Raw genomic sequence first — 25628 nt, 5'->3', positions numbered from 1 at the left:
CGTTATCAACTAACTTATCAATGCAAGGCAATGGATATGCATCTTTAGGGCAAGCTTTGCTTAGATTTGTAAAATCGACGCACATGCACCATTTACCTGAACTTTTCCTTACCATTACCACGTTTGATAGCCATGTGGTGAAGCGAATTTCTCTGATGAAACCTGCGTTGAGGAGCTTCTTGGTCTCTTCAAGTGCTGCTTGTTTTTTCTCTTCTCCGAGGTTTTTCTTCTTTTGTGCCACTGGTCAGACTGTTTTGTCAATTGCTAATTTGTGGCAGATGACTTCCGGGCTTATTCCTGGCATGTCATCTGGTGTCCATGCAAATAGGTCGGCGTTCTGGCGTAGTATGTGTATAAGTCTTGCTCGTTCATTTCCTTCTAGTGCTTCTCCGATGTGTGTGTATTGCTCTTCATCTGCTGTTAGTGTTAATTTGTGAAGGTTGTCCATTGGCCGAGGTCTTTCGCCGAGATCTTCTCTCAGGTCGAGATCGGCTAACATTGTGGTGTCAGCCGAGCTATGTATGGATTGGACCTGGGGCCGAGTTGTCTCCTTCGTATGGGCTTGCTTTAGACAAGCTTTGTAGCACTGCCGAGCTTCTTGATGGTCGGCGTACACTGTAGCTATCTTGTTTTCCTGCACTGAAAACTTAACACACAGGTGTAATGTGGACACCACCGCTCTGAATATATTCAAGGCGGGTCTCCCGATTATAATATTATAAGGGCTATAACAGTGTACTATTAGGTATTGAATATCAATGGACTTTGACATAGAGATCTCTCCCATTGTAGTCCTCATCCATATATGTCCCATGATGGGGACTCTTTCTCCGGAGAAGCCAATTAGTTCTCCCGAGGAGGGCTGTATCATTTTTTCTGATAATTGCATCTTTTTAAAGGTAGAATAAAATAAGACATCAGCGCTACTACCTGGGTCCAGTAGTGTTTTCCTTACCAACAGCTCTCCGACCTGGATGGAAATTACCACTGGGTCGTCAAGGTTAGGGCTTGCCGATCTGAAGTCTGATTGATTCAAGGATATTGTGACACCTGGGTCTTCTTCCTTCTTTGGCTGCAGAGTTCCTTCGATTGCCAGCATCGCCCTATAACTTCGCTTTCTGGCCGAGCTTGTTTCACCTCCGCCTACGTATTCTCCTGATATGTGGCTGATGATGCCTCTTGGTGGATCAGGGGTTGTCTGCTCTGTTTTGTTCTTGTCTGTCACTGTTTGTTTGTTCTCCTCCCTATCCGAGCTTGCTCTTCTGGCTTTCTGGCTCTCGACGTATTTGTCAAGAAGTCCTTGTCGCGCCAGTCTTTCTAGGAGGTCTTTCGCGACAATGCAGTCGTCCGTCGTGTGGCCGAACTTTTGATGGAAGGCGCAATGCTTGCTCCTATCCACAAACCTTTGGTCTTGGTAGTTTCCTGCCCGGGCTGGTGGCTTCACGATTTTGGTATTCAGAATCTCTTTTATGATGTTCTCTCTCTTGGTATTGAATCTGGTATACGTGTTGTATTTTGGTGTGAGCTTGAAAGGCTTCTTTGTATCCTTGTTGCCTGGTGATCGGAAAGCTTTTTCCTCATCCCTCCTTTGTGGTTGTCTATCCGGATTTTGGGCCTCGCGGAGTTCTTTGATCTCCATTTGACCTGCAGCCCTCTCTCGAAACTCCTCAAGTGTTTTTGGTTTTGTTATCGCAATGGTTTCTCAAAATTTGCCTGGTCGGAAGCCGGCCCTGAGGGCATGGAGGTGGACAGCCGGATCTAAGTCTTGGATCTCCATGGTAGCCTCGGAAAACCTGGTCATGTAATTCTTTAAGCTCTCATGTTGGCCTTGTTTGATTGTGCCTAGGTAGTCTTATCCATGGACATAAATTCTTGATGCAGCAAAATAGTCAATAAAGGATCTCACCAGTTCCTCAAAGGAGGAAATCGAACCTGCAGACAATTTAGAAAACCACAGTAATGCAGCACCATCAAGATAAGTAGGAAAAGCCCGGCAAAGCACAGGCTCATTGTTAGCGCCGTTAAAGAACATCATGGATCGAAACTTTTTGATATGAGCTCGGGGGTCACCGAACCCCTTATACGGTTCCAGTGCTGTAGGTAATACAAAGTTTTTCGGCATCTGGAACTTAGTGATCTCGTCAGAAAAAGGGTTCTCGAGGGTGAACTTCTCCTTTGGTGGAGTGATGTTCAGGGAATCTGTATTGCCCTGCGTCGAGCTCTTAGAGCTTTCTCCTTCGTGCTTTCCATTGGACAGTTCAGCTATCCTCCGTACCTCCGCTTGGAGTTCGGCGATCTGAGCTAGGAGCTCTGCCTGTGTGGATTGGGGGTTCCCATTGTCAGCCATATCCGAGGATAGGGAATCCTGCAAAATAAGGTAAGATACTAAAAATAGATGGTGAGGTCAGATATATTTCGGCCCCACGGTGGGCGCCAAGTGATTCGTCCTGGCACTGGGGTGGTCGAACTTAGCGACTCCGAGCAAACAGCCGTCGGAGAGGAAGAGCTATACGTCGGCCTGGATCGAACACCGCGGCGGGAATACCTGCAAAAGATACTCCGACACTCAAGTTAGTGATAATCTCGAGAGTGATTAAGTAAATATGAAGACTGAGAATAGAACCTGAACCTTAGCCGAGGATATTAGCTCGGCTTTATAGGCGTTATTCTGCCCGTTTACTGTGAATAAGTCCTAGTTTGTAGGTTGGTTATGATATTCTGTTTTGGTAATTAGGTTTGCCAAGCACGTCTCTTGTTTTCAACTGGGTGAGGCCGTTCCTATCTGCTTTCGTGCCGAACTTTTCGGACGACTGATGCGGGACCGAGCTTATTTGCTGACATGCCGAGCTTTTCGTGCGACTGAGAATAAGGATGACATATCAGGAGTCAAAAACTAATAATAAATTTTCTGTATCCATCACTATGGGGAAACCTACATCTATATAATAAAGTAAGATAAAAGCTTGACCTTGATTGGGGGATATGATCAATTCACGGAATCAAACTTCCCGAGCATCTCACAGTGTGGCGTTTCCTGGATATACCTCCATTGGCGACGCTGCACCTCGAGGCCACAATTCTGCCGAACAATTTTTTCATTTTATGCATGCAATAAGCCAATAACTAATTACTTAAATCTGTGAGGGATTAGTTTTTAGTTTGTGGGAAACAAAATGTTTATCTGAAATGAAGCCACATCAAATTCAAATCCTAGTGTAATGTGTGAGATGTGTGTGTATGACCAAAAAATAAATCATGCGTTATGCTTTCATATTTTCAGAGTTTTGGGTCAATACAGTAATTATTCAAAATAAATGACGTAAAATAAATATGATTATAAAGTATTAAAGGAACTACAAAAGATCTCATCAACCATTCAAAATTCATCAAATTAAACGTAAAGCTGCATAAATAATAAAAGACAAACACATACATCCTAAAACAAAGAAACGCAGTCTTTAACATCAATTTTAAGCAAAGGCAACAAAAATCAAAGGAAACAAAATATAATTTAAATGCTTAAGATCCGAAATGCATCAAGCTAAGAAAACGGTTGTGAGGGCCATCTCGGACTCTATGGATGCCTTGAGTAGCTTTAAGCCCTGTAACACATTAATACAGAAAGAAAAAGAATAAATAGCGGTATAATTTAAGGTGAAAAATCAGGTGCAGTCGACTTCACATGAAATTGATACATGAGAGTCATTACATAATTTGACTAATTTGACTAAATTTTTATCTAACAGATATCAACTTCTCCGTAATTTAAAGTTGGAATAGGTTGAAATGAGATGAGTGTAAGAGAGATACCTCTTTCATGCCAAGTTGAACAACGGTTTCTTTCAAGACACCAACATCCTTGACATTGAGCTTATTAAGCATGGTGATGCCTGATATGGTTGACATAGGCTGAATGAGAAGATTATCCATGATCATGTATGTTATTACTTCTTTCACAAACCCATTATTATTGCTGTCATTATTAGATGCCGCCGTGGCTGTGAAATTCACTTCTCTCGTCATACGCCCATTACCGCACGAGACACACCTAGAATTGTACGCACTTGTTACAGTGCTGCTGCCGCAATAATCGAAACTATTCGGGCACTTGTAGAGCTTTGGAGTTATCTGGGAGTGGTTTATAGCAGCTGATGAAGGGAGGAGGCCGGAGATAGCAGGTGAAGAGGTAAGAATGGTTGGATTAAGGATAAGATCCTTAGATAGGTTTGGTTGCCAGTAAACATGGTTGAGGTTTTCAACGCTCGAATAAAGATTCCCCAAGCAACCAACGACAGCTTCCTTGGTTAAAAGCTTGATGACGGTAGCAAGGGGCAACTGAAGCAAGGTGAAGAGGAAGTCCACAACATCTTTAGAGGCTTCTGCAAACAGCACTTTCTTATTCTTTGTGTCTATCAGAAGCTTCATACTCAAATTACTAGTACTAGTCGTCATTCTGAGGGTGAATGTGAATGATAAGGGAAACTAGGGTTTATATACAGGGAGACACTAACGTAAAGATGTCAAGGTCTTTTTTTTTTAAAATATTTTTTAATAATTAAAATTTTATATATATTATAACCGATTAAATTATATTATTTTTATTAAAATTAAATTGGATAAATCAGTCAAACCAAAAAATTAATAAATTAAATTTTAAATTAGTTTAAATTAATTTTTTTTTAAATAATTATAATATTTTTATTATAAAAAATAATTAAAATATTTATATATTAATTTTAAAAATTCTAAATTCTAACTATATTACGTCAAAGAAAAAAAAATTAGAATTTAAAATTTTAAAATTAATATATATAATACATGTATTTTAATTTTTTTATAATAAAAATATTATATTTATTTTTATAAAAAATAATATTAATTTAAATAAATTTAAATTTTGATTTATTATTTATTTAGTTAATTTAATTTATTTGATTTAATTTTAATAAAAAAATAAATAATTTAATTAATTGTATATATTAAATTTTAATTATTAAAAAATATATTTAAAAAAATATTTTAAACGTCTTGATATTGAAATGAGTGGTTTGTGGCTTATTTTTTAAGATATTGTAAAAAATTGGGTAAAGTATCAAATTGGTCCCTAGATTTGGGCGTAATTCTGTTTTGGTCTTTAAGGTTTAAAGTGTTCTATTTGAATTCAAAATCGATAATCCGAAGAACAAGTATAAGCTCCAGAGGCATAAAATCAACCATTGATACATCAATACATGTATTTATTATTTTTTTATAATATAAATAAAATATTTTCTATAAAACTAAAGAAAATGATAAATAAATGTATTGATGCATCAATGGTTGATTTTGTGCCTCTGGAGTTTGTACTTGTTATCCAGATTATCGATTTTGTTCTTGAACTATTGTTATGTAGGACATTTTGTTAATTATTTAATTTTGACCTCACTGTGAGACTAAATTGATGCTAAATTAAACTTTTTTGGGTTTAAATAAAATACTTTAAATCGATCAAAACAGAATTACGCCCAAATTTAGGGGACCAATTTAGTACTTTACCCTAAAAAATTTGGTATAATACTTTAATATTAAAAATGAGAGTGTTTTACAAAATTCTGATTCTAAATATTCATGAACACAATACGCAGAGGACGAATTCGAATTTTTTTAATATTTATAAAGCAACACGCACTGTGTTATTTTTTTTTTTTTTTGTGATTACGCACTGTGTTATTTAATATTAAAGTATTTAATATTAAAGTGACAATACAATTGTCAATACACAGCAAATTGTAAAGATACAAATTGCATATTGTGAATTCAAAACTGCCGCGTATTTTTGTTTTTTGAGTAAAAAATTATAATTCAAGTAGTATAAAAGGAGAAACGTGTTAGGATGATTAAGTGTGAGAGTATTTTATTTTTTTAAGAATGTAAGAGTATAAAAATTAAGGAGGCCACTCAGATAAACACGTCTAAAACGTCTTTTTTTAAAGATATCTTTATGTTGTGTTTTAATTGGTTTTGGTATAATTTATTCGGTGTTCCTCATCACATATTATTAAATTCCTCAAAAGATTTTCTTTCTAAAAACAATAAAAAACATTTAATTTGGACTAAAACAAAAAAGGTAATAGATTAACTATTAGATTTTTTTTAAAGATTATTTACATAAAAAAAATATATCACATTCATCAAAATATAGATTAAAATAATTATAAAATATATCACATTTATTCGTATAATATATAAAATAATTACTATATTATTATTATATTATAGATTAAAATTTACTAATTTAAATTTTGTTTTTATTTTTAATATAAGCATTAGAATAAATAATTTTTTTATAACAAGATATATTGTAATAAAATATATATAATATTAATTAGTTTTTAAAAAATTCTGAAAAGATAGTTTTTTCTAATAAAGTGTTATTAAAAAATTAACATTATAAAAACTAATTTCAACCAATATGATATAATATGATATAATAGGTTATTAAATATATTTAATACAAAACACATTGAATATAAATTTTTATTGAGTTTAAATTTTAAATAATTTTTAATTAAATTTCGAATATTTTTATTTTAAAGAGTTAGAATATTTTAACATCATTTTTTTCGTATCTTTTTAATTGAGTCTTTGATTTTTTAAATTATAAACCTTATTTATAATTAAGAGTAATGTTTTAACACCACCAATTAGTCACACATATAAAAATACAAAAACAATTCTATTGTCATAATTATAATCTAACTTTATAAGCAATACAATACAATGAAACTATATATAAGTAATATAACTAAATTTTATCTACATCTATAATCACATTTCATAAATAATATAATTAAATTATATTTATGTTTATAATTAAAATATGAATAAAAATACAAAAAAGTATCAGGATGGTTAATTTTTTTCATTCATATTTTTTTATTATTTTTGTTGTGAAAAATTTAATTATTTTAATAATTAATTATTTTTTAAAAAAAGATAATTGAATAACACAAAAAAGTCTTATTAAGAGTAATTTATTTATATATGATTAAAAAATAATTGAATAATTATATACGGTAAAAAATTAATATTATTAAAAAATAAAAATAAAAATAAAATTTATTTTAAAATTAAAAATAAAGTTTATTTAAAAATAAAATTAAAAATCATGGTTTTTTTCTTTTATCCAAAATTTATCTACGAGTAATTCTATAAATATTTTATGATGAATAAAAATATTAAACTCATACTAAAATTTATTCTAATAAAATTTATTTTTATTCTACTAAACATTAAATAAATTATTGAAAAGAATTTTGTTTCCTCCATTAGAGAAGAATGATAAACTTCCATACTTCTATTATGTTATGGCAATAATTTGGCCTATTATTTTTTAATGTACATAATAATAATAATAATAATAATAATAATAATAATAATAATAATAATAATAATAATAATAATAATAATAATAATAATAATAATAAACAAGTATATCACAGTAAAAAAGAAAGCACGTCACCAAATAATTTATCATCCGAATTATATATGAATCAAATTGATAATATGAGAGCTAACACTACAAAAATCGACAACAAAGTTAGAGACTTACAAAACCTTTCTTAAGATCATAGAAAAAAAAAACGTTTATATTTGTGTGATATACAAAGCAATTATCATATTATTATTATTATTATTATTATTATTATTATTATTATTATTATTATTATTATTATTATTATTATATGAGCAAAAAAAGTCCAACTGTATGTTTTAAAGTAATTTTTTTTTTAATATTTGATTAAATGTTCTTGTATTTAATACTTTTTTTTTGCACTTCCTCTTAGTTAAAAATATAATCATTATAATTTTTTAGTTCTTATTGCTAGGGGTGTTTACAGATGGGATATGGCTGAAATTTCTATCCAATCCGCACTAAACTCATTAGATCAAATTCGATATTCGCACTTTTTATGTTTGGATCAGATATCAAATATATCCATAAAATAAAAAATATAAAAAAATTTTATTTTTATAAAAAAAAGTCAATAATTTTTTTTGTTTACTTTTTTAAACATATTTACTTCTATCTGATTAGAGTGTGGATCCGATTCGATCCAATCCGATCATCTTACAGATCAGATCATATTCTCAAATTACAGATCAGATACAGATAAATACTGTGGATTTATATGGATATGATCTAATCTATGAACATCCCTAACTATTACTATAGGTTCATTGTTGCAAAAGAATGTTTCTTTTATTATAAACTATTATTAGATTTTAATTACCATTAAAACAACTGAATGGTCAACTTAATTACCATTATTATATCCATAGTTGTAAAAACTGAACTGGATCGGTTGGTTCGACCAGAAAACTAGTGAACCGGACTAAAACTGGATTATAGTCCAGTTCGGTTTACTCTTTGGACCGTTTAAGGAATAAAATCGGTGTGAACTGGTAAGAACCGGTGCAAACCGGTCTGCTTGAAAAAATTTTTAAAATGTCTCCACAAGGTCTCGAACCAAGAACCTTGGAGCAAAAGTAACCTCTACTTGCCACTTAGCCATTGCACTTCTAAGTACTATATTCGACAAATACTAATTATATAGTATACATAAATATCTAATTTAATTTAATTTTTGTTTTTTCTATTTTTAAAATTAATTATATTTTAATTATATACCATTATTAATATAAATATAAATTTCACTAAAAATTTATTAATTTACTTAATCTATTTTATTGCTAGTATTGTGATTAAGGTTATTTGTTTTGATGTTAGTGTTAAAATCTACTGATATTATAGTTAGATGATAGGCTTTGTGAATTAATTATTTTTTTATTGTGTCAAAATAAGATACTATTGTAGTATTAAAATTTTATGGTTTTTTTTATATTAGTTATTTTTAGAAGTTGAGACTTGATTCTTAATAAAATGTTAGTGAAGATATGCATTTCAAATTTTAATTTTAAGTTTTTAACTATTTTATATTTTATATTTACGTGAGACCAGTTTTATCGGTTCAACCAGTAATTTATCAGTTGAACCAATAAACCAGTGAACCAGTAGCTTGATCGGTTCGATCACTGGTTCAGTTCTAACAATTATATTTCAATCTAATTTCAAAAATTTCGATTTACTCAATTTAATAGTTATGACTCACAATTGGTTCCTAATCAAGCAACAACAAATTATGTCTCCCAATTGGTTCCTAATCACTTCTAACAATTATGTCTCCCAACTTAATAGTTATGACTCACATTGGTTCCTAATCTTATTTTTGTCACTGTCTCACAAAATCGTTAACGACATGCTGAAATGGACTAACGACTGCTACATTATACATTCTAGCGACTATTTGATGTGACAATTGAAATTTTGTTACCTTATCTTTTATTTTCAACTAAACACTTAAAACCCTAATATGAGCCACGGATACCTAAGTTAAAAAATCAAACTAAGTAAATTGAAACTTTAAAAATCAGATTAAAGCTCGAATATAACTTCAAAACAGAACTTTAACTTATGTAGTGATTAATTTAAATGAAAATCAAATAAATCAAAATTCAACATAATTTTTATCAATGTTTTTAAATTCGAAATTTCTATACCAAAATTAACTAGGATTTTTCTTTAAATTAAAAATTTAATGAAATAGTGACTTTAATTATCTTAACCAATGTCCTAATTAATTGCTTTTATGTCTTAAAAAAACCGTATATGAGAAGAAAATAATTAATTTGTCTACTTTAATAAATAGTTATTTTACTAAAATGAGAAACTATTTTTTAAAAATTTTTAAGAACTAATTAATATTATATATATTTTGTTACACTACATTTAATTATAAAAATTTTATTTATTTCTAATACTTATATTAAAAATAAAAAAAATTAAATTAGTGAATCTTAATCTATAATATAATAATAATATAGTAATTATTTTATATATTGTACGAATATAAATTAATTATTTTTTTTATTTATAAAAATTTTTAAACGCTTGAGCTTGTTTTATATATATATATATATATATATATATATTTTGATGAATGTGATATATTTTTTTATGTAAATAATCTTTAAAAAAAATCTAATAGTTAATCTATTACCTTTTTTGTTTTAGTCCAAATTAAATGTTTTTTATTGTTTTTGGAAAGAAAATCTTTTGAGGAATTTAATAATATGTGATGAGGAACACCGAATAAATTATATCAAAACCAATTAAAACACAACATAAAGACATCTTTAAAAAAAGACGTTTTAGGCGTGTTTATCTGAGTGGCCTCCAAAAATTAAAAAAGGTATTAGTTTAAAAATATATTTTAAGTTTTTAACGGTCAAATATTTTTTCAAATATTTAAGGATGTAAATTTTGTTTGTGAGAAATTACGTGACCTTTTACAATAAGGAAAGTACGAGGAGCCAATGGAATATTTATACAATGTGTATAATGGAAGTTTATGGAGTATTAGAGATATAATCATTAGTGTTATCTTTTACCATCAGCTGAAACTTTTGGGATGAGTGGTATTATGACATAGTATTAGAGGGCTAGATCTGAAAAGATGTTCATTTTGTAACTCAATAACCCTACAAATAGTCCATTATCTCCCTAACGGATCTTTTACAATAACATATGAAGAATTTAAATTAACAATTAAAAATATTTCCAGCTTTAAATATATATTTAAATTATAAACATATTCAAATTCAAACTTAGATATATAGTTAAATTCAAAAAACGTTTAATTTATATCTAAATTTAAATTATAAACATATATTTAAATATATTTACATTAAAATTTAAATATATACCTAAAACCAAAATATAATTGACGTCAGATTTAAATATGTATTTAAATTAAAAAAATATTTAATTTTAAATTATAAATATGTAGTTTATTTATATATTTAAATTTTATTCAAATTTAAATTTAAATATTTAATTAAAACCAAAATATATTTAAAGTCAGTTTAAGATCAGATTTAGATATAAATTTAAATTCAAAATATATTTTTGAATTCAAATTTTATTTAAATTTAAATTTAATTAAAATTAAAACCAAAGTAAATTTAAAGTCAAATTTATATATATATATATATATTTAAATTCAAAATATATTTTAAATTTAAATTATAAATATATATTTAAATATATTTAAATTTAAATTTATAAATAAACCTCAAACATATTTAACGTCAAATTTACATATATATTTAAATTCAAAATATATTTAAATTCAAATTTAAATATATAATTAAAACTAAAATATATTTAAATATCTATTTAAATTTAAATTTTTTTAAAATATAAATTAAATTCACAATATATTTATTGTCAGATTTAAATAACTTAAATTAAAAATATATATTTAAATTTAAAATATATTTAATATTAATCACTAATTAACATCATCATCATCATCATCATTCATCTAAACATATAATAAAAGTATAAACTCTAATTATGTATTTTTTTTCTCACCATTAATAAATATTATTTCATTTAAATAATAAAATAAATATTATTATTATATTTTTTCTACTTCATATTAAAAAAATTATATAATTAATCTACTAATTACATTACTATTATTAAAATAATTTGTTTATTTTTGGAGAAAAAAAAGGCTTGACAAATGCACCATTGAAGTCTCGTACAGGAGTAATTATGAAACCACTGGAGAGTAGAAAAAAGGGTAGAAGAAAACTGAAAAAGGAACTCGAAAGTGTGAAACTCGGGTTGAAGGTATATGCAAAATGAAGAGAAAGAATGATTACGCACGACGCACCGCATTTACGGGTCTATAGGGAGTCGACGAGTATCGACCATACAAACAATACGCGTTTTATGTATTGTCAGAAAAATACGGATTTTACGTATTGTGCTTCCTAAAATACGCGTCCTCAGATCCCTGTGAAACACCATGGCTTGTATGTATGCATATGAGAGATTTTCTTGGTTGACGAGATGGAATGATGAAAAGTGGTTTCTTTCATTCTTTATGCGAGGCTCAAAGAAATAGTTAGACGAAGGTTAGTAAAGATGAGAACCAGGATTAATTTTCTTTCATTAAACAAAACACCAACCAATATTATATATGAAAGTTCTAATATTAGAATTGGTTAAATTGAATTATACATTATACATTATACCGAAAACAATCAAGAAAATCTATACGGTCCTTGTACATATATCTATATAAATTGAATTAATTAAATTTAAATTATACATTATAGTATCAAATCAAATTAATATAATTTGAATTAGTAAAAAATAATGTAAATCAAAATTATTTATTTCAATTTATTAAAGAATGAAATTTAAAATACAAAAAATATATACTAAATGAAAAAGTATGAAGAGCCAATGGAATATTTATACAATGTGTACAATGGAGGTTTAGAGAGTATTAGAGATATAATCATTAGTTACCTTTTTCAATCAGCTGAAATTTTTGGGATGAGTGGTATCATGACATGGTATTAGAGTGCTAAATCCAAAAGGTCAAGAGTTCGATCTTTGGTGAACTCCAAAATCAGTTTAAATTTTTTGGAAGATGTTTATTATGCATTTTAAATTTCATTTCTTGATAAATTAAAATAAATAATTTTGATTTACGTTGTTTTTTATTAATTCAAGTCATATTGATTAGTATTATAATATATAATTTGAATTTAATCCATTCGATTTATAGAAAAATATATATGTAAAGTTTTTGGTTTTGGAACTTTTATTTCATATAATATTGGTTGATATTTATTTTAATACTTTAATAATATGTTTTGCCCAAATCTATAGAATTTTTTTTCGTATATAAAATAAAATAATTAATTATTTTCTTAGAAAAGATTTTTCACCTTTATTTTCAAGGATACAATTTTTTTTAGGAATAAGAACAAGTTCGTCGCACACCCTGACGAACTCTATAATGAGTTCGGAAATAAAAGCAGACCTATTGGAGAGAAAGAATAAGTATGCAGATTGAGGTGGTGTAGTGTGCATCTGTGAGAATGGCTGGATCTGCTGTGGCATCGTAAACATATCTTCGAATCCGTTTTCACCCCCTGCACGGCGCCCGTCATCCAGTTCGGCACCATCAATGTGACATCAATCATGTCATGCGTATCCAGTATGGGCTGGTAGTTGGGTTGGAGTCCGAGATCGGATGAACTGAAAGGTATCTGAAATTGGGTGCCGATGTCAAAATGAACGCTCGCCTCAGGCTGCTACCCTTGATGACTGGTCCCGGCCTCCGAATGATGGGGCCCAGGCGGTCTCAAAGACAAGTAGTCACCATAAACGGATCCTGACATAGATCCCACCGTCTGGCCTGCATCCACGGCACCGTGAGCCGACGGGCTAACAGGATCTCTCTCGCGGAGAACCTTGTCGGGACCCTGCCTCCCGTGCCCTCCGCCGCGTCTACCTCTCTCCCTGGCTCTCCCCCGCCCCCTACCTCTCCCTCCTCCGGCAGTTGGCTCTAGCTCCGGCAGGTGACCATCGTCTGGCTGATGCAGGTCTGGAGCAAGCGGATGATGTATGGGCAGGTCCTCTAGCACCACCCCAACAGCGACTAAGTGTTGATTACCCAGACCGAATAACTCTGTGTGCGCCCACTGCAGGTACCATGTCATATACGGGAATGACGGACGCATGTTTATATGATGATATCTCGGCAGACGATGGTCGGCTCGAGCATCCCACATCTCATGCCAGCCACCAAGCAGCTGCGGGAACCACTCGTCGCGACTGAATCTCCCATCCAGCCTGTGCATGTCGTCAATGTTCAGTGGCCTAGTCGAAATGTGCTGCAGGCCACCGAACTGACGTACTACCAGGTCCACCAGATGCCACTCGACGATAGTGAAGCAAAGCAGTAGACATACAACCGCCGCCGAGGCATCTGCCTCTGCTATCGCCGGTGGAACAAGCCCAACCAGTTGCGGGTCAGCATATGGGGTCCACTCAACTTGTTCACAGAACACAGATGCACAACGAAATTCAGATAATCATATGCAACATGTCCAAAAGTAAACTAAACATTAATTACTTACCTTCAGTATCCGAATCCCGTTCAGCGTACGCCTGTACTGCCTCAGCTTACTCTCGCCTGTAGCATTGTTCGGCCAATATTGAATCCACCTACAGATCAAACAACAATAATATTTTATCCTTTATTATTAATAAACAACTTAATAATGATATGAATAACTTTGGTTAGTGTTTATAATACCTCTCAACTAGGGGAAAGCGACGAGCATAAAAGCCATCAGGCCGTACTAACGGAATACGGTGGTAGGCCCTAGAAAGCATCAAGCTGACGCATTCTCCCAAGTTGCGCTGACCATGCTCTGTGGCTCGGCACATCTGGCGGTACAGTCATGCCAGCACAGCCGAACCCCACGACATCTGGCTACATGTATCAAGGTCCTCCAGCAGGGGAAGCCACCTGATATGCGCCCGAAAGTCAGATGCATCGGGGAAGAGGATACTCCCTATCAACTGCATGATGTTTCCTCTCGTGTACCACATCAGGCGCTCCTCTGTGGCGTCCTACTCCAACTCTTTAAAAACCGTGTTGTGGAACCAAGTGAGCTTCACAGTCCACTTTGTCTGTGACTGTCTGTCCTCTGGATCGGGAACAACACCCAGAATCTGCTCACATAACTTCTCAATAGTCGGTCCTTGATGGTGCTGCTCCCACCCACATATGCATCCACTCACAGGATCAACGTCAATCCTGAGTCCCAACTGATAGGCCACGTCATGCAGGGTGATAGTCATCTCCCCGCACGGTAAATTAAATGTATGGGACTCAGGCCTCCACCTCTCTATCAACGCCGAGGCAAGCGACCAATCGTGCTCGAACTCGACCATATAGGCCACGTACTCAAACTCAGCTCGTCTCAGATATGGCCTAATCTGCTCCGGCGGCCGTGTCATCAAATTCTGTCTGGTGCGCAAGATCCGAGGCGCCTACCAAACGGAAAAAAATTAATAAAAAAAGGTACCGTGAAGAAATATAATAGCAAGTTCACTTTTTATTTAATACAATAAAATAAAATAAAAAGTTAAAAAATCATACCACTCGATCAAGCCTCCCAGCAATGTGCTCAACGTGATCCAATCTATACATCTCATGTTCATAACCCAATAAATGCTGCTCCATCGAAACACAGTCTAGTAAAATAAAATCACACACTAGATTATTAAAAAATAAACTAAATGAAAATTAGCTTATATATTTAACTGACGTCGTCATGTAACTAATTAATTTATAACTAACTCCACTCTAAATTTTATTGCTCACGTTTCTTTCTTATCTAAATTAACCTAATTAATTATTCCACTAATTACCTTCTAATTTATAACACAAGCTAATAACTCTGACTAAATTAACTAATAATATACTTTCTTATATTCATTAACATGTTTATAGACAATAAACAGTAACTATACTAAAAAACGGTAACATAAAATAATCTACCTAACATAACAACACTTAAAAGTACAGCAAAGGATTCGATGGTCCCAGAACATTTGGACCATTAAATGGTCCCATAATAAAATATGTTTTTTAAATTTTTTAATAACTGATAAATAGTCCTTATCTAATTTTAATTACAAATTAACCCCATATATTTTATTTAATCATAAAAATTATTTTTTATTTTATAAATTATTATTTTATCATTAATCTATTATGTTTATTAGCAATAAAAAACAAAAACAATAACGAATTAAATCTTCCATTGATCGTAATAAACTTTTTGGCTATTCCAATCGATTAAAAGATTATATTTGATCCGTGACGTTCGTCATTGATTGGATTATCAAAACAATCAATTGAATTTCAGGTTTCCATAACTCAACTATAGGTTGTTATCACAAAACAATCGATTGAAAATTGCAAGGCAGCATGATTTTCACAAAAATCAATCGATTGGTCATATTACCCAATTGATTAAACGATGACTAAAATGTGAATTTTTAATAATTCAATCAATTGCTTATAATACCCAATCGATTAAATACTTCAAAACAACATGAGGTCTCAATTCAATCGATTGGTTGTGTTACGCTTGATATAGGTCGTTTCCTTCGTCGTATTATAATAAGGATATTTCGTACAAGTGCCACAAAAAGAGTTATACAAATCTGATATAGTATTGCAGTTACTATTGTTGCACCCGTACAGCTTTGGCGTTATCATTCCAGCAGCTGAAGGGAGGAGGCAGGAGATGGAAGGTGAAGTAGGGCCAAGAACGGTTGGACTAAGGAGAAGATCCTTAGATAGATTTGATTGCATGTAAATATGGTTCAGGTTTTCAACGCTAGAATACAGATTACCTAAGCAACCAACGGCAACTTCCTTGGTTAAAAGCTTGACGACGGTAGCAAGTGGCAACTGAAGCAAGGTAAAGAGAAAATCCACCACTTCTTTAGAAGCTTCTGCAAACAGCACTTTCTTTCCCTTTGTGTCTATCAGAAGCTTCATACTCAAACTAGTTTTAGTGGATGTGTTGGTCGTCATGCCTCAAAGACAGAGATGGAGTAAAAATGGGTGATTTTTTAAGGGATATATAGAGACGAAGGAAGCTGGAAATCCCATTTAATTGGTGCATGCATGCGCCTCGAGAGTCCACACCGCTTACCTTTCCAATACCACTAATAGTTATCTCAACTCTTCAAAATATCTTCAACAACTGTTTAATAATTTAACCGGTTTTGTTAACTACACAATCAATTTTGTGAACAATGTGAATAATAGGTTTTAGAATTAGTCTAATAAAGTAAAAAAGAAAAATTCTATTTTTAAATTATCTCTTAAACTCTAATATTAGGACAACCATTTGCATATCAAATGAATTGAATATTCAGTTATTGTTAATTGTGTATGAGTAAACTAAATAAAAAAAATAACTATCCAATTAAGAATCAACATAACCATCTACATACCTATAACATAACCATCTACATACCTATTGAATTGAACATCCAACATATATTAATAGTAACTACTTAATCAAACTAGCCACATAAATAATCCGTATACCTAATGTACTAGACATCTGACTTGTTATTGATAAATGACGATCCAGCATCACAAAGCCATTCATCCAAATTAGACTTCATTTACATGCATGTGACGGTTATACACTATGAAAATGTAACAACGTATGGCACCAGATATCGACGACACTACTGCACACGACGAGAATGCGATGGGGCCTGCATGGCCGGCTGCGGATGGGCAGAAGAAAAGAAGTTGCACGAAAATGCTGTAACACGATCTCACATTGCAACAGAGTGCAAATGGGAGCAACAGAATGCAAATGGGATGAAGAGAGGCTAGGCGACGTCGGCAAGAGGCTAGGCAGTGTTAGACCGGACAATAGAAAAGTGCAGCGGCACTGAAGTGATTCTACATACGAAAAATCACAAATAAAAAATAAGAGGTTAGCATATTACTAGGAGTAACAGTACCAGTACCAATTTTGATTCGGTTTAATTACAATTTTTTTAAATTTAAAATCTAAAATTAAAAATAATTAATTAATAATTTAATTTATAATTTTAATTTTAATTCTTTTTTTTATTTTATTATTTATATTATTTAATATTTTCATTGCTTTTCTATTTTTTCATATACTGTTCGTCTGTTCCATAATTTAATTCTACATATTTCTTCATTGTTTATTGACCAACAAAGTAAAAATGCAAATTCCTCTCTGTGTGTTTTATTCACTACTATCTGCTTGTCATCTTATTCACGTCCTTCTAATAATTAAACCTCTTACATTTTAATATTATATATGTTATTGTATATCGACCCTACCACAATAATAAGAACCTTTTCAGGATTGTAAATTCAAACAAGGAAATGTTAAATGCCACATAATAATAATAGTAATACCAATAGTCAACAGGAAATGCTACTTTTGAGTTATGACTACACATATTGAGTCAACTAGAGAGCAGAGCATCTCATCATAAGGATAGGATGCATCGTTCAAAATACATACATACATTAACAAAACACAAAATAGAGGCATTCTTAACATTTGATTTGAAACCGCGAGGCTCATAGATGAAACTACTTGAATATCTCTTTATGTGTCTATATTCTTGAGGAAGACGCTTGTCAACACCATCTTAGACTGCAATGAGGCCTTCAGTAGCCTTAAGCCCTGTACAACAGACGCACATCATATGCATTTCGGGACCTAAAATAACAACAAACTAATATTTATTATGAATCAAGAGAAATAATAACAAGATAAGATACCTCGTTCATTCCAAGCTGAACTACCTTCTCTTGCAAGGCACCAACCTCCTTCACATTGAACTTGTTCAGCAGAGTAATACTTGAAATGGTTGACATGGGTTGAATCACCAAATCGTCCATCACCATGTACGTCACAACCTCTTTCACAAACCCACTACTTCCATGTACCTTTCCCGTGGCAGCAGCTGATGATGGAAGAAGAAGACCAGAGATGGCGGTTGACGATGAAGGGAAAGCTGGATTCAGCAGAACATCTCTGGATAGGTTTGGTTGCATGAAACTGTCACCAAGACCCTCCACGCTCTTATAGAGATTGCCTATGCCACCCACCATAGATTTTTCTGTTAGAAGCTTCACCACTGCACCGAGTGGCAACTGCAGCAAGTTAAAAAGGAAGTCCACCACTTCCTTGGAGGCTTCGGCGAACAGAACTCTCTTGCACTTTGTGTCGATCAGAAGCTTCATGCTCACATTTGTGGATGCGGATGATGCCATGATCCCACAACAGCTTGCTCTGAGAGTTGGGGTATGCATTCATTTATAAATGATGTTGAATACTGAATAAAAGAGGAGGCTTGCAGTTATCCAATGGTCATTGTATTGATCAAGGAGAGGATCAGAGAATTGTCTTATCAAGAATCGGAGAGTACAAGATACTAGAGAATAGGGTAATCATTTCCTCTCATATAGTTTCTCTGTTTAGTTTCGGAATTTCATTTCCAACCAACTTAGTTTCTTTTTTATTTTTTGTATTTTAAATTAAACAAAGGGTTTGCAGTAGGGATGCACATGGGGCCGGGTGAAGTCTGGTTTGTAGTGATCCGAATCCGACCCTAAATAATGACCGGGTCTATTTATGAGATCCTTACCCGATCCTAAACCCGATGAAATCGTGTTACTTTCGGGCCACACTTAAGCCGGGTTTAAACCGGGTGAAGTCCGGGTCTTGATCAACTTTATCACGACATCACCAAAAATTAGATTCTACATCTTTTGAACCTCTAAATTTTGAAAAATAATTATTCCATAACAATGCAACATTCGCATAATAATAATTTAGAATCTAATAATAATAATTTAAAGTTTCATAATAATAATTATATCAATTACACATTAAACATTCAAAGTTCAAAAGACAATTAAAACAAAATTAACAACCAACACAAGATTAACATAATAATAATAATTTATAGTGTCATACCAACCTATAACAACAAAATATTAAGTAGCAAATAACTACACGGGTCCAACGGATCGGGGCTGGGTGACCCGAGTCTTGGCCCGAACCCAATTTAATAAATAACCGGAGCCATCTATTGAAACCTCGGATCTAACCGGCCATAACAAAACCGGACCAAATTAACCCCAAAGTCATCGGATTCGGTCTGGGTCTTCGGACCGGACCGAATCTTGTGCACCCCTAGTTTGCAGAAAGAAATAAAAAAAGAGGTTACGGATAACTAAACGAGAGAAAGAGGAAAAAATCATATAGTTGCAAAGAAAATACAAGAGTAAATGTGTATTTTGATCTCTTAATGATTTTTTCAAAAGATTACATGTTTTTAATTATTTAAAACTATTATATTTGTAAAGAAAATCAAAACTAATTTAGACAAAAGGTGATCAATTATAGGACAATTTACATAAATAAATTGTTTGTTCTTTAAATTTATGCAATTGTCTTGTTTCCAATATGAAGACGTAAATACATTGTTTCATATATTTATAAAAACTGTTATTGGTAGTTAGTTTAGTCACGACATTAATGTGAACTGTGGTAATTCCATATCTAATATATGAAACCGACCAGATTGTTAAAGTAATGAGAAAAATAGCAGTTAGATGCGCGCATAAAGTTTATAAGACGTGATTGTATCAAGAAAGAATATATGTATAACTCAAGTGGGAGATTGTTAGAAAATTATTTTAATTTCCTAATTTGTTTGTGGGCAATACATATATTAATTATAATCACAAATTATGCTATTTCAAATTAAATAACTTATATAATAGTGATCTCATTTATTGTTATAAATGCTAAATTAAATAAGTCATTATTACTTTTAATTTGAAATTAAATGAGAATAAAACTAGATATTATCTTTTGTTTTTTACATAATTATCTTTTGAATTTTAGATATATTATTTTTTGGACTTTATACTATTTTATTTGGGATTTAGGGTTTAATAGGTGCCATGCTCAAATATAGATAGTGCCTTCCGTGTTTCGGTCTCCAATATACTAAAGCCGCCTTTGTTGCTTTTTTCCCATTAAAAGAGTTGCAATTTAACCACCTAAAAATACAGAAGGCTTTTTACAAAATCCAAATCTTTTTAATAATTTCTGATTTCTATGAGCAAAGTACACTTTTGCATTATAATATATTTTTAGTGATTCAATATAGATGATTTGGATTAATAAAATAATTTATTTCAAGAAGAACAATAAAAGGTACTGTAAAAATTGCTTTGATCTACAGAGAAGGGAAAAGGATAGGTGGATCTTTGATGATGGAGGACTTGATTTTGGGATACAGCACGATCCCTATCAGACTTGACATTGGTGGTGGAACAGGGACATTTGCTGCCAGGATGAAAGAAAGGAATGTGACAATCATCACAATTCATAAGCACACTGGATTTGGACGGTCCATTCAGCCACTTCATTGCATCAAGGGGATTGATTCCATTCTTGCACACTGGAGGCTTCGGCGAACAGAACTTTCTTGCACTTTAGTGGATGCGGATGATGCCATGATCCCACAACAGCTTGCTCTGAGAGTTGGGTAGGCATTCATTTATAAGTGATGTTGAATAGAAGAGGAGGCTTGCAGTTATCCAAAGGTTATTGTATTGATTAGAGAATTGTCTTATCAAGAATCGAAGTACAAGATACTAGAGAATAGGATAATCATTTCCTGTCATATGGTTTCTCTGGTTTAGTTTCGGAATTTCATTTCCAACCAACTTAATTTTTTTTTATTTTCTGTTTTTTAAATTAACAAAGGATTTGCAGAAAGAAATTAAATAAAAAGGGAGAGAGGTTATGGATAACTAAAACGAGAGAAAGAGAAAAAAATCATATAGTTGCAAAGAAAATACAAGAGTAAAGTTTTGATTAAATAAATTAAGAAAGTTTGAGTTATATAGTAATTTTAGAAGAGTGTGAATATGTATGACCAAATAAAAAAAATTCAAATTAATTTTTATTTGAATGCATATACATATATGATTAGCTATAATGTATGGATATTAACGCAGATACAAGATATGACATGAGATACGTCGATGTACGAATTTTAAAATTTGATAAGACACGAAGATACGTATATATATAAAATATAAAGTATTTTTTAGATAAATTATAATGATATTTTATTATTTTATTGATATTAAAATATAAATTATTTTTTAAATTATTTTTAATATTTTATTTTATTTATATAAAGTATTTAAAATATTTTTTTAATTAATAATAATATATACTATTTATAAATTTATTTTAGGTCCAAACATGTTAGAGATATGGACAAGAACACTAGGTATTTCCATAACATAGCATCGACAATAAGGAGGAACAACAGAATTGATTCTTTAGTGATTAATGGAAGATTGGTTCGAAATCAGGCCAAAATAAAGAATGCGATTATGGGTTTTTATAAAGAGCTGTATAGGCAGGAGCAGGCCCCTTTAATTGGGATCCGTGATGGACTAGTCAAGCAGATTACTAGCGAAGAGGCAGCAGTTCTAGAGGAAATGTCGTCGTCGTCGGAGGTACGAGAGGCAGTTTGGGATTGTGAGTCCAGTAAAGCTCCAGGTATTGATGGCTATAACATGAACTTCATAAAGAAATGTTGGGATGAGCTTGGTCAGGAGTTTACTGCAGCTGTGTTGGGCTTTTTTCAGAGTGCTAAGCTACCAGTGGATGTTAATGTCACTTGGGTAGTACTAGCTCCAAAATTTGAGGGGGCCAAGGAGATCAAAGACTTAAGACCGATTAGTATGGTTGGCTGTGTCTATAAGGTGATATCCAAAGTGTTAGTAAGAAGAATGCGATCAGTGATGCCACATCTAGTGGGAGAGACTCAGTCTGCATTTGTAAAGGGTCGCAAAATACATGATGGTGCCCTCATTGCTTGTGAGACAGTCCAATGGCTTAAGCTGCGAAAGAAACAAGCGGCAATTGTTAAACTGGACTTTCAGAAAGCCTATGACAGAGTGAGATGGAGCTTTGTGAATATAGTACTGCAGAAGATGAGTTTTGGTCTTAGATGGAGGACCTAGGTGAAGGAATGTGTGACTACAGCATCTATGTCATTGTTAATCAATGGGTCACCAACCAAGCCGTTCAAGATGGAGAGGGGCCTCAGGCAAGGCGATCCACTCTCCCCTTTCCTGTTTGTTCTTGTTGTTGATGTTCTGCACAGGATGGTGGGGGAGGCGGTTAGAAATGATAGAATTTCTCTACTGCTGGTGGGAAGGGACAACATAGAATTGTCGCATCTCCAATTTGCAGACGACACAATTCTTTTTTGCCCACAGAAAACGGAGACTCTAGTGAATTATAAGAGGCTTCTGTGTTGTTTTGAGTTAATGTCTGGCCTGAGTATCAACTTTGAGAAGTCGAGTCTAATTTCAGTCAACTGTGAGAAGGAATGGGTGACGAATATGTGTGGTCTGTTGGGATGTGCTGAAGCGGTCTTATCTGTCAGGTACTTAGGAATTTCTCTTGGTGCTAATCCTCGGTTGGTGAAGACTTGGAAACCAATCCTAGACAAAGTGGAAGACAAGCTGAGCTTATGAAAAGCTAGATCTCTCAACAAAGCGGGTAAGTTGGTCCTCATAAAATCTGTTCTAAATAGTCTGCCAGTTTACTACTTAAGCCTGTACAAGATGCCAAAGGGGGTTGCAGAAAAGATCATTGGACTGCAAAGAAGGTTCTTGTGGAGTAAAGAAGATGGGAACAACGGGATTCCATTAGTGAAATGGGAGGTAGTTCAAGCGCCAAAAAAGCTAGGTGGCTTGGGGGTGGGAGATGCTCTAATTAGGAATGCCTCGCTTTTGTTCAAGTGGTGGTGGCGCTTTTCAAAGGAGGATTGCCCACTTTGAAAGAGGGTTGTTTGCTCTTGCAATCAGTTGGACCCAACTGTTATGTTATCAAGCCAACCTCTACCATCAAGAGGGGGCCGTGGAAAGATATCTGCCACCTTAATATTAAGGAGCAACAGTCAAGAGATATGCTGATCCGGGGTCTGTCTATGGAGGTTGGAAATGGCAGAAACATTCGTTTTTGGGAGGATATTTGGTTACAAGGTGGCTCTTTGAGAGATTGTTTTCCGAGACTCTTCTCTGTTTCAAATCAACAAGGATCCGTAATAGGGGACTGTGGGTTTTAGGATGGGTTAGAGTGGGTATGGGACTTCCAATGGAGGAGAGAACTCCTCCAATGGGAGTTAGAGCTGCTCAACCAACTTCAGAACTGGTTACGGGTTGTGAGGTTATCGGTTGATAGAGAGGATTCAATTGTATGAAAATTTGATAAAAATTGTGTTTTTTCTACTAGTTCTTTTGTGCAGGTGCTACAGCAGGAGACTCTCTCAGCTGACATTATGAGTTACAACTTCACAAGCTCCATTTGGAGAAGCTTGGTTCCTCCAAGAGTTGAGCTATTTGCTTGGTTTGTGCTAGTAGGCAGGGTCAACACGAAGGAGAGGCTGAGTAGACTTGGCATTATTAATCATCATGACAATATATGTGTGTTGTGTAAAAAGGACATAGAATTTGTACATCATTTATTTTTTGCTTGTGAGTTTACGTGGCAGGTGTGGTGTGCATGGTTGACGTTCACTGATCGAGCTTGGACCATCCCAGGAATCGTTAAAGAGTTCTTTGAGAGTTGGACTGGAGTAACAGGTGGGAAGTCTGAGCAAAAGAAATGGCTGATAGGATTTTGCGCAATTATTTGGAACATCTGGTTGGAGCGGAATAGTAGAGTTTTCCATAGAGTAGAGACAAGTGCTGAAGGAGTTAAGATTCTGTCCTTCTTGAGCTATAAGGAATGGTGTGGAGTGGATCCGTTTGGTTGTTGATGGCAATGCCGGAGATGACAACGGATTACAACTTTTCTTTATGTTTATGGTTTATTTTGGTTGTTCTTAGTTTCCTTTGCTCCACTTTACTGTGTTGAGCTACTTATGTTCAAAATTTTTTTTTTATTTTTGATTAAGACACTATTATACATAAAAACGTATGTCAGACGAATGTCATATTCAAAATGTATTCGACACCTAAACACATCAACTCAACGAAATATTCGTAAAATTGATTAGTGATTTGATTGCATTTTTAAATTAGAGAAAAATTGTGAATGCAAGTTGCATGTGTGTTTACATGTATATTGCAAGTAATTAACATTTTGTGTATTTACATGTATGCTGATAGATAATTTTGCCAATTTATTTTTATTAATTAGCTATATAAAGGTCAAGGGTTTAATGCTTCAAGGTGTGCATCACTTCATAATGTAAGACAAATAGACAAGTTGTGTCTTAAAAATATAAGTTAAAATTATAAATTAAAATATTTTTATTAAAAATATAAAAGGTCTAAATTTCTAATATTATTTGTTTTATATTTATTAAGAGAAAATATTTAAAAAATTTTACTACCAGTAATTTTATCATATCCCGATGTATATTAGCTAAATTTTCGTTTTTTTTGTTAGATTTTACTCTTGTACAAAGATATTAATTGATTTACAATTATACTACATATATATCAAAATCAGTCACAAAATAAGTCACAATTATAAAATATATGTTGAAATATAAATATATATTAAAAATAATTAAATTATACATGTATTTATACACAAATATATTAATAATTAATTTTAATAGTATATTTTAATGTATTAATAATATTTTATTAATTTATTTATACAATTAAAAATTTAATTATAAAATAATTAAAATTAATTTTTTATCATTATTTTTAGCTACCATCTTACCAGAGTGATACTATTACTAAAAATTTATATGAGAAATAAACAAAAAGATTAAAAAATAAAAAGGAATGGACAAAAAAATAACTCATAATATTTCATAGAGTTGAAACCTACCTGAAGCTGCATATAATTAAATATAGAGAGATAATAGCTAAAAGACAAACGCGTACTATAACAAGAAACTTAAGTCTTAACATAACATAAATATTTCTTAACAACTAAACCAAATAAAGCTAATAAAGTAGAAACTAAAATTACTACAAATATAAATGCTTAGGATCCAATTTTTTTTTTTTTTTTTGAAATAAAGAGCTAAATACATTAAAGTAGAATAAATT

At 32.2% G+C, this 25628-nt stretch overlaps 1 protein-coding gene across 1 annotated transcript; it reads right to left on the bottom strand.

Moving 5' to 3' along the window:
• Nucleotides 1–17966: 17966 nt before the first annotated feature.
• On the bottom strand, nt 17967–18779 carry LOC112776870 (uncharacterized). The gene is made up of 2 exons (XM_025821143.2): nt 18285–18779; nt 17967–18186 (listed from the first exon to the last, which is right to left on the bottom strand). Exons 1-2 carry the CDS (start codon nt 18777–18779, stop codon nt 18109–18111), a joined length of 573 nt encoding a protein of 190 aa, XP_025676928.1. The 3' UTR covers nt 17967–18108.
• Between the last annotated feature and the right edge of the window lie 6849 nt (nt 18780–25628).

The sequence above is a fragment of the Arachis hypogaea genome, chromosome 19 (assembly GCF_003086295.3).
Source record: "Arachis hypogaea cultivar Tifrunner chromosome 19, arahy.Tifrunner.gnm2.J5K5, whole genome shotgun sequence".
NCBI classification, from domain to species: Eukaryota; Viridiplantae; Streptophyta; class Magnoliopsida; order Fabales; family Fabaceae; genus Arachis; species Arachis hypogaea.
This window is presented reverse-complemented; position numbering and strand designations above follow the sequence as displayed.

Coding starts and splice junctions, on each gene's coding strand:
- LOC112776870 (XM_025821143.2), bottom strand. CDS start 18,779: ATGGCATCATCCGCATCCACAAATGTGAGCATGAAGCTTCTGATCGAC. Junction 18,187..18,284: donor TTCAGCTTGGAATGAACGAG/GTATCTTATCTT, acceptor TCTGTTGTACAG/GGCTTAAGGCTACTGAAGGC.